This window comes from Ixodes scapularis, unplaced genomic scaffold, assembly GCF_016920785.2.
Source record: "Ixodes scapularis isolate PalLabHiFi unplaced genomic scaffold, ASM1692078v2 PGA_scaffold2__306_contigs__length_199485367, whole genome shotgun sequence".
Classification (NCBI taxonomy): Eukaryota; Metazoa; Arthropoda; class Arachnida; order Ixodida; family Ixodidae; genus Ixodes; species Ixodes scapularis.
Window position 1 is genome coordinate 158,800,222 of NW_024609857.1, and position 15,138 is coordinate 158,815,359.

The window sequence follows — 15,138 nt, forward strand, 5'->3', positions numbered from 1 at the left end:
TACTGCGTAGTGAATTTATACACACTCCCAGAGATAAATATATATACGCAAAAATTGTAAAATAAATGATGGTGTTACACGCGCTCAAAACGCGCTGTCTCACTTAAGAGCCTCATTTCCGAGCACTTTCCCCTGTTGGAGAACTCAACTGGCGGGTGGAACATGTCGCCTTCTTAGGAAAGCGGCCGAAAAGCACACGGAAAACTAAAAGCGTCCGCCGTACAGAACGCCGTTCAAAGGCGTCGGGACATTCACTTTCTCTTTTCGGGCCCGCGCCGACAGCATTTTTAGCGCTTGTTTAACGCCGAGACGGCAGAGTGTTTAAGCCAGCCCATCCCAACTTTAATGCGCTCGGTAACTTTATATTGGAAAATTAACGCTACGTCGTCTTAAGAAACGGGAAGAGCTCAATGATGTCAAAAAAAGGCTTTTTTTTTTTTTTCTCCTATGAGTTCCGGCTTTTTTTATATATAATTTATATTATCAATTTGAAGCCAACGCTCTTCGTGGGTCCTAATTAAATTCTGAATATTCTGCGAAACTGAAGATAGTCAATAATTTCGGAAGCCGTTTTTACCTTTTTTCTTTCATTTATTTAGAAATATTCACTGTTCTCTATGCAACCGACGAGAGGTTTCAAGCCAGTTTTATCGTATACATGTCGTCTCTCTTATTCGCGACTTTAGCGACCTGTAGATCACCACTATGACGCATATACGGCGGTCTAAGACAGGTCGGGCTGTGCCATGCGCCAGCTCAACGCGCAGCGATCGGGTTTCAGCGGGCAAGCACTGGACTCAAGACAGTCTGCCGCGACTTTTCTTCGCTACACTTCAAACCTGCGGTGATGTGTTGGTGTAAGCAAGCCTCCAGATGCTCTAACTCCTTCGGAGAGGCGATGGAAGGTCTGCGGTACTGATGAACGTCGTTAAACGCACAATGTCTGGTTCGCACGGTAGCGTGGGTTACGTTCAAAGCGACCTGGGCCATAGCCTTCTCTATACTAACAAAGCCTGGCACATCGACGAAGGATGCATCTATAGAGTGCCCGGTCGCAGATTTGGAGCGCGAGGATCTGGTAGCACAGAGCATCAAGGAGCCATTTCTAGGGAACTTGGACGTCAGCGCACGGCTTTTGCAGCGGCGAGGACCCGAAACACACTTGTTCGCTCAGGAAGAAATGTGTTTCGGCGTCTCGCCGCAGCGGGGCGCCAGTCACGTGGCTCTCCTCTTATCCGTTGTCTGCCGCTCCACCTTTTCCATTTCGGTGGCCGCTTCTCGTGGCGATCTGCCAGGCTTTGTCAGCATATAGGAAGCTATGCCTGGGCAAGACGCTGATACGACAGTAACAACAGGTGGCCGAGACAACTGTTCCATCGCACCAACCGCTGACGACACATGCAATCACGAGAGCCACAGGGAGGAGAAGAAACCCCGAAAGGGCCTATTTCGTTCACTTCCGTGTTTGCCCGCCACGTGCCGTCCGTTTTTCTGGAGTCGCGAATACATGGCTTGCAGGGACATCACATGATTAGCTGCCTTTATGGTGGCCGAGCTGCTGAGCGCGTACCTCTTGCAGTGTACACTTCGCTCCACTCACGTGGTCCTTATCCGCAAAATTGAGTAGGAATGATCACCGGCCTGATGCAATGACGTCACATGCACAGTAACTAACTGTATACGAGAAATATGGCGAGTAAAGGTGTAGCCTATGTGTAGCCGTTTGCGAGACACGAAACGAAGAATCGGAATGCAATCTTGCATTCCGATGATTGCCTATTGCTACGTACTGCTACATAAATACATTACGTATTGCTACATAACATCTGTTCTAGTCACAGAGAGAGCCTGTCATCATCAAGTTGCACTCTAAAAATGCCTGCGCGTCTACTTACCTGCAAAACACTCAAAGAGCCAATCATTGCGATCTAAGAAATCAGTTCAGAGAATGATGAGGCGGAGCGCTCGTTTAGACCTAAAAATGAAGTCTGCGCTGTGGCATTACGCAATGCAAATCGTTATGCTTGCATTGCGTAATGCCACAGCGCAGACTTAATTTTGAGTTCTAAACAGATGTTAAGCCTCATCATTCGCTGATTTCATTTCGTACATCGCAGAGATTGGCTCTTTGAGTGTTTGTCGGGTAAGTAGACACGCAGGCATGTTTAAGACAGCGCTTGTTTCCAAATTCCTTCTTCGGCGTTAATTCTTATCAAGTGACGTCCCAAATCTCACTGGTTACGGAGCGAGACAAAAATTCGCGTCCCGTCCTGCGCTTCTTGCGTTTTCAGAGAGACTTTAGTCACCGACAGGCTGCCTGAATGTTGTCCTTCTTTGGGTAGCGCCCAATTTCTAACGCACTGCATCGGCATCGGAATGTTGGTCATAGCCACATACCCCCTAAGAAATCTGGAGTGTTTGCTTTCCCGCAAGGCACCTCGGAGTGCCAATTCTAGCAACCTTTGCGAATGATAATATGGTCAGACCTAAAATAAAGAACTGCGCTGTGACACTAAGCATGATCAAACGCCATGCTCAATGTCACAACGCAGACTGTTTTGTTTTGTTTTTTTACAGCGGAGCTGTTAAGGGCTAGTTTCCCCAGGATCGTGTCCTCCGCAAAGGAATGTCGACACAAAACTCTGGTTGCCGCCGTCGCTCATGGATCGCTGCAATTAGGCAGTTTTAGTAGACCGTGTTTCCCCCTCCGCTAGCCTTCCGCTACGAAGAAACCGCCACTGCGCCTGCGCGCCGATGGTCTTAACTGTAGAGATCCGGGTAGCAGAGGGGCTTAGCGGAGCGGGAAACACGGTCTACTAAAACTCGCTATTTCTTCGGGGAAAGAGCGGGAACGGAATGAGCGGCGATGTGCGTAGCAGCGCGAATGGTTTTGGCAACCACCGCGAGGCCGCTGTCGCCTAAAGGTCCACTGCGTCGAGCGCTTCAGATTCGCTTGCGAAAGAAGAGCTGGGGTGCTATGTTGGGCTTTTTGCACTCCCAGGAGACTTGGAAGAAGGAAGTGACGTCAACGACTAGAACAAACGCAGATTGGATGTTGACAGAAGAAAACAAAATCAACATCCAATCTGCATTTGCTGCGTTGTTGACGTCACTTCCTTCTCCCTAGTCTCCTGGGAGTGCAAAAAGCGCAACATAGTCCCCCAGATCGCTCGCCTAGAAAGCCACCGCCGGGAACAGAAGCTACAGCTCCGTTGCTCTTCCTTCTTCACCAAAGTGGAAAGGCTGAAAGTTTTTTAATGAAATGTATTATTGAGTTTTGTTATTAGCCGAGTTCCCACCGTAGATTGCAGCGATTGGTTCTCTCAAATGTCTTGCGGAAAAGCAGATGCATCAGATTTCTTAGGGTGTAAAGAGCTTCGGATGTAATACGTCCTTCACTTTCGCCCTCCATCACAAAAAGACCGGACCTTTTTGTGACTGTTTGCGGATAACTCTCTTTTGTACGCCCTAGTGAAAAAAACATTTTAAGCTGACGTGAGATCCAGTAGTGGGAAATGGGACCCCTACACTGTCATAAAACTTGTATAAAGTCGAAAGTGTACAGGGTATCGCAGCTAGGAATATGCAATCGGCATAGAAGGAGTACAACAGCGTGTTTGATACGATTAATTGACTATATGTTAAAACGCTCGAAGCTAGACGCTTAGAAAAATGGTTGAGGTTTATGTGCACGGTATACGATAGTTTAACTCAAAATGAGTCACACGGTACACACCATTTCAGCATCGCAAACAGATACTCGTTTAAACGACGGAAAAATTATCAGTAAGTTTCACGCATCTAATGATACCTATATATATATATATAAACGAACATATGCAGATGAATGAACCGTACTTAATCCAAAGAATTAAAAGAATCAAAGTTTTCAGGAACCCGCCGAAAGCCAAAAAACGGCGGAGTCAGGATATATATATATATATTTATATATATATATATATATATATATATATATATATATATATATATATATATATATATATATATATACTGTCAACGACTTAATTTTCGCGGGCTCAAATTTTCGCGAATCGGGCCAAAGCTGAAATTTGAAATTATTCGCGGGTTCTAATTTTCGCGAATCGAGTGTAGCTTCCGTTGCGTTCACTTATTGGCCGAATTGTTCGCGGGACGTATTTTTCGACAATTCTAGGCGATTAGCGAAATTCGCGAAAATTAGGTCCTCGCGAAAATTTAGTCGTTTACAGTATATATATATATATTACAAGGCATGGAATCAGTCGTCAAAGATTCTCGTTCATAATTCAAATGCAGAAACATTCATCGCAAATGTGAGAATTTCGCCCTCGTGAAAAAATATTTGTGGGGAACTTAATCCTTCCTAGGATTGTTTTTATTCCTCGTGGTATTGTTTTTCTAATGTTTCTCTCGGTGTCTTTTTGGTTGCTGACTCCCGCTTGGACTCGAATAAGTCCGCAGCATTAATGAATAAAAAGATAAGATAGATCCGCGCATATTAAGGCATGTAAAGCTGCGGTCCCACCACTCCTACAAAAAAAGAGTCTGAGGTCTTCCTTGTACGACGGTCCCATTGGTTACAAAAAATGCCACGGTAATGGCGCAGGCTACTTGGTGAGATCATACTTATAAATCCCGAGACTATGGAATAAACGAAGAAAACGAAAATAAAAAAGGGAACAACACAATGACGTCTCATTTAAGATATCGTTGTGTTGTCCCCTTTTTTCTTTCTTATCGTTTGTTCTCTTGTCTAGGGTTTTTTTTTTTACGTATAGGTAGGAAATCTTAAATGTTACCTTTTCACCATGGATCGAAGCCCCATTTGATTGCAATTGTGTAACACCGAGAAGGGTCACATCTCATTATATTATTGCGCAAGCTGCATTTCTTAGTCGTACTCGAGTTACATTTTAGCTAACGGAAATTTACCCGCGTCTATATCGCAAAAAAGGATGTTCCCTAACCTATGCCGTTTTATGATCTCATTCATTAATGTATTCCGGCGTACGCTGTGTTTTCTTGCAACAGGTAAGAGCTTCACGATCACCATCACCCTGAGCACGAACCCGCCCCAAGTGGCCACCTATTCCAAGGCGATCAAGGTCACAGTGGACGGGCCCCGGGAGCCACGCAGTGAGTGCTAACTCAAGCACCCATTCATACTTGCTACAGCAAACCTGGGCGGGCCTCCACGTATGCTCATACAGGCGCTGTTTCGTGGTGTAGTCGTTCGTCGGTTACAGATAGTGCGTATCATAAAGCAAATGAGCTGCAACTTGTCGATTATAAAGCTGACATGTAATAATATTAATTGTGCCGCGGGGTGTTGAGACAGTATCACGTAAGTCTGCCACAAGGGGCGCTTTCATGTCCCCGCTGTACATAAGAAACTTAGGGTGCCACCACTAGCCTAGGGTTCTTAACGTGCATCACGCAGTAGTGGGCAGAAGCGGAGATTGAACCAGGTCGAATGAGCGCAGCGTCTTTTTTATGCCGTTCGTTGACTTTCTAAAACAAACAAATTTATATTCTGAACCATATTTAACGCCTTGGCAACGTCAAACGCTGTTTTCTGTCTTGTTTTTTTTTTACACATATTCACTTGAGCCGAAAATAACTGTACGGAAAGGTTAGTATACAAGAAAACGAGGTCAGGCACAATTGTACGAATACATCCGACGGTAGTACACCTTGCGTGTAACAACCAGGTTGCCTTCCTTTGTCTTTACTTCTTATCAGTATCAGGATATCTTACCTTTTCTCGAATAAATAACCTCCCAGGTTCCATATCTCTGTAATATTGCCCAATAACATATCGTTTTAGGACAAAAAACAAAAAAGATGTGATACTAACTTAGTTTTGCACATTTATTTCGAACACAGGCGCCTATCTATAAATGATAAGCGGAGCATTGCTAACACGCCCGCACGAAGCGTAAGCCGCGAGTCTTAAGGCCCCTCTCCCAACGTTCCTCGTAAACAAGAGCGCGTTCGATAAGGTACGCAAACAGCCAACCTCAAAGCCAAAAGAAAACTTCTCCCCGTAAAAGACTTATCGCGGTCCATCGATAGCTGACGTTTTGAGAAGATGCGAACAATCGAGGCACGAGCCAGGGGAGTTTCAAGAAACGTCAAGGCAGCTTTCTTATCGCCGTCTCCGTGTCACGAAAAACACCGCAGTCATCGAAAGCACTTGTCACCACCGCTGTGCTGGTGATTTCGGCCCTAACATCCAACGATCCGTTTCACTACCCTACGGAGGACCGCAGGGAACACTCTACTGTCGAGACCGGTTATAACGAAATCAATAGGAATCGGAAATCACTTCCCTATATCCGCTATTTCGTTATAACCGACTTCGGTTATAACGAAGTGCAACAGGGAATGGGAAAGCGTGATCGCTTCGCTGTAGCCGCTATTTTGTTATAAGTTATAACCGACTTTGGTTATAACGAAGTGCAAGAGGGAATGGGAAAGCGTGATCGCTTCGCTGTAGCCGCTTTTTTGTTATAAGTTATAACCGAGTTTGGTTATAACGAAGTGCAAAAGGGAATGGGAAATCGTGATCGCTTCGCTGTAGCCGCTATTTTGTTATAAGTTCTAACCGAACTTGGTTATAACGAAGTGCAAAAGGGAATGGGAAATCGTGATCGCTTCGCTGTAGCCGCTATTTTGTTAAAAGTTATAACCGAGTTTGGTTATAACGAAGTGCAAAAGGGAATGGGAAAGCGTGATCGCTTCGCTGTAGCCGCTATTTTGTTATAAGTTATAACCGACTTTGGTTATAACGAATTGCAAGAGGGGAATGGGAAAGCGTGACCGCTTCGCTGTAGCCGCTATTTTGTTATAAGTATAACCGACTTCGTTATAACGAAGTGCAAAAGAGAATGGGAAATCGTGATCGCTTCGCTGTAGCCGCTATTTCGTTATAACCGACTTCGCTATAACCGCTCTCGACACTACAACACATCGAAGCCAATCCCACGATTCCGTGTGATGCGTCACGTGATCTTCGGAAGGGGCACAGCGATGTGCGGGGCGCGTGGTCACGTGATTACATGACGCCAAAAGTAATTGGATGTAACATCAAGGCTCATTGTATCCTTTCCCGGTCACTGAAGTAGGTCGCGTGATCATTTCAACTGGTCGTATTCATCGGTTTATTTTAGTAGACGCAACAGGGGTAGTTAATATGTGTAAGTGCTGGCATATATTGCTCCTTCGATGCTTGTTCCAGTTTCTACACGATCGAATCAAGCAGGATACTGGAAGAGGAAGCCCACAGTTTTTGCCCTCATTGCTTAGAAAGAAGCAATCTAGTTGTACCTTGAAAAAAATACGTTTACTCGCCAGCTAATTATCGACCATAACTATAAAGTTGCCCCAAAGAATTCATACTAAAAAGTTTAATTAGATAATAACAAAGTTATTTTTGAATATGTAATTGCACCATTAAAACTATATCGATTGCTCGTAATGCACACCTACAAGTTCATCCTGTGACGAGTGCTCAGTGATGAAAGACAAGGAAGAGCCCTGAAGCGCAAGTGAGGCTCGTGTTTTGTACCGCGGCGTTGGTATGTCCTCAGTCTCGGGTATTAGCGATACAGATTCATGAGCTCTCATTTGTCATCTTTTATGTATTGATTTATTTATTTCAATACCCTCAGGGCCATAAGGCCTCTAAACAACGTTATTTACATAGGAGCCTCGTAGTAGTTTCACCTAGCAAAACTATTCTGCGAAATCACACCGATACCAAAAATACATCTCAAAAGACTCTTAACACAACTCCTAACTTTTACCCATGACCTTAACTTCGTTCTCGACCGGGGTTCCAGGACAGATTGCATATTCCTTGACTTCTCCAAAGCCTTCGATAAAGTACCCCATGTACTCCTTCTCCATAAACTTCGTAACTTAAACATAGATAACAACATACTCAATTGGATAGAATCGTTTTTAACAAATCGTTTTCAATTTGTTTGCGCCAACGGAACTAACTCATCATTATCAAGTGTTAACTCTGGTGTTCCTCAAGGTTCTGTGCTCGGTCCACTACTATTTCTTATTTATATTAACGATCTTCCTATGCATGTTTCCTCTTCCATCAGCTTGTACGCTGACGACTGTGTCATTTATAAAGAAATTATTAACGATTCTGACATTTCTGTTCTTCAAACTGATATAAACAACGTCACACAATGGTGCTCAGAATGGCATATGGAACTCAACACATCTAAATGTAGATCTATGAGAGTGTCCAGGCATAATAACACTTGTCCATCCTACAACATCATTAACTCCCCCCTACTTTCTGTTACTTCCTATAAATATCTTGGTGTGCATCTAACCAATGACCTTTCCTGGAATTTACATGTCGAATATGTCACTAATAGCGCTAATCGCTTACTAGGTTACCTCAAAAGAAACCTTTCGCTTACTCCTGTTTCATTAAAGCTTCTAATCTATAAGACTTTAGTCCGTACTAAACTGGAATATGCAGCCTCTATCTGGGACCCCGGTATCACCCTTTCATCCGCTGTTGAGTCCATACAAAATCGTTCCGCTCGTTTCATTCTCTCGAACTATCATCGCACATCCAGCGTCACATCTATGAAAGCATCCCTTTCCTTGCCTAACCTCTCTCTTCGCAGGAAAATATCCCGGCTTTGTCTTTTTCAGAAGATTTTTCACTCTAATCCAACACTTCGTCAAACATTATTCTTAGAACCATCTTACATTTCGCTACGAACTAATCACCATCTAAATGTGGGCGTCCCCCGGGGCCTCCTTTCTCCCCCAGACCTCAATAGATTGGAATCGCCTTCCTGCACTCATAGTCTCGATAACTGATGCTACTGATTTTAAAATTGCCATTACTAAGTTTTTTGATGTTCAATAACTTTTGTTATATGTCTTGCCTTATGTATCGTTATACTCATATGTTTCCGTTCAAAAAAACCCCACTCCTCTCTGTAATGCCTTCGGGCCCTGAGAGAACAATAAATGAAATGAAATGAAATGAAAGATTGAATGAAACAACGCTCCAGCACGAGACTACGCCCATAAAATCAAATACAGCTCGAAAGATCTAAAATGACTCATTAATATGTTCGAACATCAATACTTTTATCCCAGAGATTCATGAGCTGTGCACAAGAGCCTGGGACCCCAGATTCAGACATCTGGAATTCACTTCGCACTCCTGCTGATAAACCTACGCGCGTTTGTCAAAACAAACACTTGTATCTTCCCTACTGGGCGATGAATATTAAAGAAGTCAAGTCAGCAGCCGTGCTGATCACTGGTCAAATTCTACCGCTGCTGCGGGCCGCGGAGACATCGTCAGACGGGATTCTGTGGCAGGCAGAATTATAATGTCCCCCTTTATAAATGATATATCCGGTAAACATTTCGGGGCATTTTCATCATCTTACGCAGTCTCCAAAGGGTAAATTATCTAAAATGTGCAGATGAATGAACAGTAATGATCAGGTGAAACTAAGTTTACAAAGCCGCTGAAAGAGAAAACCTTTGCGGCGCCAGAAATCGCCAGAATTGCCGGATTGCCGGGAACTCCCAATTGCCAGTCGGACATAAACATCTGCTTAGATGAAAAATTTGGCTCTTGATCTGTAATTATTATATTTCGGGTGCCGCGCATTGAGCTTTCCCTTCTCAGTGCATTCATACGGTACCACAAAGTTCAGTTTATGAAGTGTTTACATTCATTGCCTCAGTGTTCTCGCACTTTATTTCGTCTCACGGGGTATACACTTTACTAAGGTTATGATGATGATGCAATAATGCAAAGGTGCAAGCGAGCTAGACAAAAATTATGATCGCGCACCGGTCACTTAGCTGTATTTGGAGATTTGTGCTTGTCCTTTGTCCCCCTCTGTCCAGGAATTATTATAATTGTTGAGGTTGAACCCTAAATCGAGCTCCTGCGTCTTTCGCGGTGTTCACCAACATCGTCCTTCAATGTACGCCGTCGCAGGACAACAGCAACAGTTCCGCGCCTTCGCGAGCGCATTCGGTCAGCGTCCCCCGTTCCTGGACCCCCTTCGAGAGTGGGACCACCTTCGAAGGAAGACGGCAGAGCAGTGGGCCCTGGATATCCCCAGGAGGATCCCCGGCGCTGGAACGCATCACGGTCAGTAAACGAGCAAACAAAATCTCCTGCATTATATGCGAGGGGCATGACATATTGATCTACAATATATTTTTGTCGCTGCTGATACCGGTCACTTGGAGGTCTGTATATGTGTCCACCTCCTTGATTCACTCCCCCTGGAGCCGAATTGCGTTGCGCCCCCTGTGTGGCACCCTCTCCATGGCCTGTTGGACTCAGTTCTCGAAAATGCCTCACTTTCAGGCCTAGACAGCTACTTCCAGGTCATCGGAGACCGCAAAATGGCGTCCTCTCAGGTGTTCGTCCGTTGCACCCAACAGGTGATAACCGTTGGGGGTTCCGATCAGCGTGTATCCGATCGCCTGGACTCCAAACGCGGCGAGAGAAAAAAAATAAGGAGAGGGGGACACCCTAGCAACGATAGACACCCTAGCAACGGCGCTCACGCCCGATTGGCTGGCTCGTGAAGATAGACGCTGCCGCCGTCAACAAAGGCAGCGGTAAGACACGTGGTGAGACCTGTCAGACTCTTGGTCGTGCATAGTTATGGCCCGACCAGGCCCTCGGTGGTTATCCCCTGTTAGATGCAATGAAAAAAAGCCGCGCGAGGATGCCATTTCGTGGTCACCAATAAGTTGGAAGCGGATGTCCAGGTGTGGGTGAAAGGCAGTCCCGAAAAGTGGTTCCAGAAGGGAGTGGAGAGACTGCCACGCAGGCGGTGCAAGAGAATACGAGTACAGGGCGAATCTGTCGAGAAGGCAGATTGCACCTGTAGTTCTACATCAATATGGTAGGGCCCTCGTAGTAGCGATACTCTTTGTCCTGGCGCAAGTTGTGTTCCGTTCACCGGTAAGGTGACTGTCACGATCGCCCGGGATCGCGGACAAGGGGTTGAGGCACCCGCCGAGGGAAGAGACGGAGCCTGGTGACGGTGGACGATGACTGGCCGCGAGCAGATGTGCTCGTCGGCGTTTAATTGATTCGGGTGATCAATGTTGCCCACCGAGCCTGCCGGGCCGACGAAGTTTATGCCGGAGGGGGGCGCACATGATTGTCGCAGTGACAAAGCAGCGAAAGCTATGCGGAGCACAAGTTCGTCTGCTTCTTGTGCGGCGGTTCCGATGATGTCAGAGCCCCGAGCTCTCATTGGCTGATTGAAAAGTGTAGTGGGTAATACGTGCTCGTTCGACCACGTTATCCGTCAGGCCTTGCACCACGTGATCACGTTTTCAAAAGCCAGGCGATTGATTGGTCCGGCGAAAAGGGAGCTTCCAAACTCCTCTGCACCCTGAGAAAGAAAAAGTCTGCGAGTTGACGTTCCTGCAGAACGTGAAGACTGCCAATGACGGGCAACGGTGGAAGCATCCTCCGAACCAGGGATGGGCAAAATACATGCAAATATGTATCGAAATACAAATACAAAATACTTCGTAAAAATGTATTTAATTACAAATCTAATTACATTTCCAAAAAAGCATTTAAGTACAAGATACAAATACAACCAAATGTATTTGGTCTCCTCCCAAATACTTTTCCAAATACATTCCTCGAAATTTGCGTCAGCGACTTCAGGGCACCTGCAACGGGTGTCCGGGTATCTCATTCTAATTTTGCATCGCACGGTCGGGAGTTAGTGTGCGAGGCTCTGGTAACGTAATAAAAATATAATCACAAGAAAAACGTAATCAGCTTGGACGTAATAGGTGAAAAAAGTACAGAGCTTCAAGCAGCTCTTTTTGTCGATTACATTTTGGTATAGACCAACAAAGAACCGAGACGACCAAGACGTGCAGAACTAGCCAGAGACTTTTTTTATTGTTGCAACTCGCACCAGTTACGAAAATCTGGACGACCCGCGCATTTAGAATGTTCCAGACAAAAATATGGATGAAAATCAAGCTGGAGAACATCACAAGTTGTCACAGGCACTTATTTAGCCATTCTGCCTGTGAACGTCGATTTCGTCACTATTCTTGCCCTGGACTAGCACCGTAATCACAAAGTCACTAAACGCTTGTGCTTGATTGAGAGACACTGCATTCGGTGCCGAACGTAGTTTTCTTCCTGCTCTGAACACGTCTTAGGATGAGCAAAATGAGTCGTGACAATAAATTTGAGGAATGTATTTTCGCCCATCAAATTGTATTTAATTACAATTGTATTTGAAATACCCACGTTTTAGTGTTTAAATACACAAGTCCTATACATTACCCAATTTGTAATTAATTACAAATGCAAAATACACAATGTATCTGAAATACGTACTTCAAATACTTGTATTTGAAATACTGCCCATCCCTGCTCCGAACGAATGACGAAGCGTCCAAAGTACGAAAAGATCTTACGAATTGCAATGGGCGTAGGACATATCTAGATTTGAGACGTCCTTTGCCGTGATTAGCGGTCTCCGTGCTCTACAAAAAAATAAACTTACATGCATTTTTTTTTTTTGAGGGGGGGGGGGGATGGGGTGGGCGTGTTAGCTATAGCGGTGAATCGAGTATGGATTCTCATACACGCTACTGTTGGACGCGTACACGCGTCTGAATAAGACTATACGAAAAAGGTGAGAATTTTGGACGACTGGAAATTGTTGAGCCAGAGATATCGTGCATTGTGGTAACTATGTGCATGTAGTGCCAGAAGTCTCGTTATCAATCATCTTCTCTGCGATGTTTTTTTTTTTTTTTTTTTTTTTGTTTCATTTATCAAGCGGAAAACAAATCTTCCGTGGACGGCAGCTGAAGTGTGGGCTGTACGAGATCGAAATTAAAAGCAGGGGATCCAAGTTAGACACTCGGCGATAAAGTTGCCGAGATCGCCTACCATCGGGATTAGCCAGCGTCGCGCTGGGGTCGATCAGCGCCAAGGTGAAGCGCGGCGCTGACCAATCGCGGCGGTCGGCGGTCTTGCCGACTTTCTCGCCGAACGTCCAACCTAGTGGCTAACTATGTAAAACGGAGATTACCAGATTGTCAGCTTAGAGTTCTCTCCGTAATGTCTCAAAAACTGAAATGCCAGCGGTCGCTTTACCCGAGGACACCTTTCTTCGCTCCCTGGACCAGCGCAGATTAAGCGCCGATCAAACCTATCTACACGCTTTCCTCACTTCAAGAAAAGATGTCCACAAAGAGGAATGAATGCCCGCTAAAATTACACTAGTCTTGAGGGCGACAGCTGCCTCGCGACTTTTCGGGCCGTTGCAAACGCAGAGCGGTTGCAAAGAATGGCAAGAGTGCCCAGTAGCTGGCTAATGGTGCAGTATTCTGGTGCACTTTCTTGGAGTCCTTCCTGTGGTTGTAGAGGGCGCAGCCGCGAAGGGCCGTAAGGGCGACAAGGCCGACAAAGCTGGGTGCGCTCCGAGGGGAGCTCGCATTCTGTCCATCGCTCCTTCCTTTCGAATCTTCTTTTCTTTTTCCAGCAGCTGTGGTTCTATCCACGCTTTTCGTAAAAAAAAAAAAGAGAAAACCAACAACAAAAAATAACAGGAGCCTTGCAGGGCGCGTCTTGTGGTTTTCCTAATGGAGAAGCAAAAAAGCTTTGCTTTTTTTTCCCATGTGCCCCTGGCCCTGTTCCCTCAGCTCACATTCACTTCCTCACCACTGTCCGCGTTGCCCACGTGTTTCTTTTTTTCTTTTTTTTTTAACGAAGGCGACACAAAGACTTTATGTTCAAATGCACGTCGGCGGCAAAACCTTCGACTGCGCCCAAGGTTTTGCCGCCGTCGTAGTATCTAATACGCTGGAATACAGCAGACGCGCGGAGCGAAGTTTCCTTTGTTTGTTATTGTTTGTGTCGTTTTGCTGTTTTAAGTTTATTTTTCAAGCGGGCAGTTGTGTATCTGTTGTTATTTTTTAGTTGTTTTATTTTGTGCTTTTCTGTGACAAAAAGTGGGCTCGAGTTTCTTTTTAGGATGGTCCCTTTAAAAGGTTAATATATTGTTTAACTTGCCGGAACAATACCGCCATCACGGGCTGCTTAAAATGTGAATGCAGCTCTTGTGATGCGCTTAATCAACACAACGTTCTTAATGATAGTCACCCTCCTATGAGGCTAGTTTGATCTTGTAGAGTGCGTAACAAACTCAATCGAGAGCTCGAGGTCAGAAAATACTTCGCATGTACGGTTGAGAGAGATAAAGAGGAGAAATAAATTTTCGTATGATCCACCAGATAGAGATATCATTGCTGGGTAAAGTTACACGGCTACGGGATTGCAAATGCCACAACCCCCAGCGATGTCATATTAAAACAGGCAACACCGCGGCTGGTCTGCTAGTAACTGCAGGTAACTTTTCCGGTGGTTAAAATAGCCTCAAGAGTGATTTTGAGATCACGTGACCGGCTCCGTGGTGTCAAGGAGCTAAAGGTACCCAGCGTTCCAAGCAATTCACCGTCGCAAGTCCGTTTTTTTTTGCTTCCGTACTTCGTCCTTTAAAGTTCACTTTTGCCCGCAGAAAGAGGGCGAATAGGCTTGAAATGTAACAAAAAATGAATCGCATATTCTTGTACCTTAGGAGCGACATGTAAGGTTATTTCTTCATAAAGTCGCGTTAAGCGAGGGTTAAAGAAAACGACACTCAAGGCTTACGTCATCTGAGAGGAATCGTGACTTCGAAATCCCTCATACACTCAGCGAACCGGCCCAGGTTGGCACCCTAGCGTCCCGTGCATGTGGACTTCACAAAGTTGCCACAGAGACGAGAAGAGGATACCCTCCAATTTCCAGTAGCGAGGTGAAAGTGCTTACTGCTCGAACTCACATTGTGGCGGTGGAGCGGACAGGTCTCAACTAGAAGAAACGTCCCGCTCTTCTAAAACCACGGTGTGTCGAAAACTCGGGGCGCCGCCGCCGTGTTCCCCCGGTGAAAGTTTCGGGCTCCACTCCCGCGGTGTTGACGGGACGGAAGTTTGAAAAGAGGGACGGGAGGGAAACAAGGAAACAAAAACAGAAAGGAGACGGCGAACGGCAAACAACCGCAGGAGACCGACCAAGCG

General features: G+C 45.4%; 1 protein-coding gene across 1 annotated transcript in view; it reads left to right on the forward strand.

Annotated features, from left to right (window-relative positions):
- Positions 1-15,138, forward strand: part of LOC8029620 (runt-related transcription factor 1) — a 48,355-nt gene that overhangs the window by 18,483 nt on the left and 14,734 nt on the right. Inside the window, exons 2-3 of the mRNA XM_029992725.3 lie at positions 5,032-5,136; positions 10,007-10,162. Coding sequence (XP_029848585.3) covers positions 5,032-5,136; positions 10,007-10,162 — 261 coding nt within the window. The remainder of the gene's footprint in view (positions 1-5,031; positions 5,137-10,006; positions 10,163-15,138) is intronic.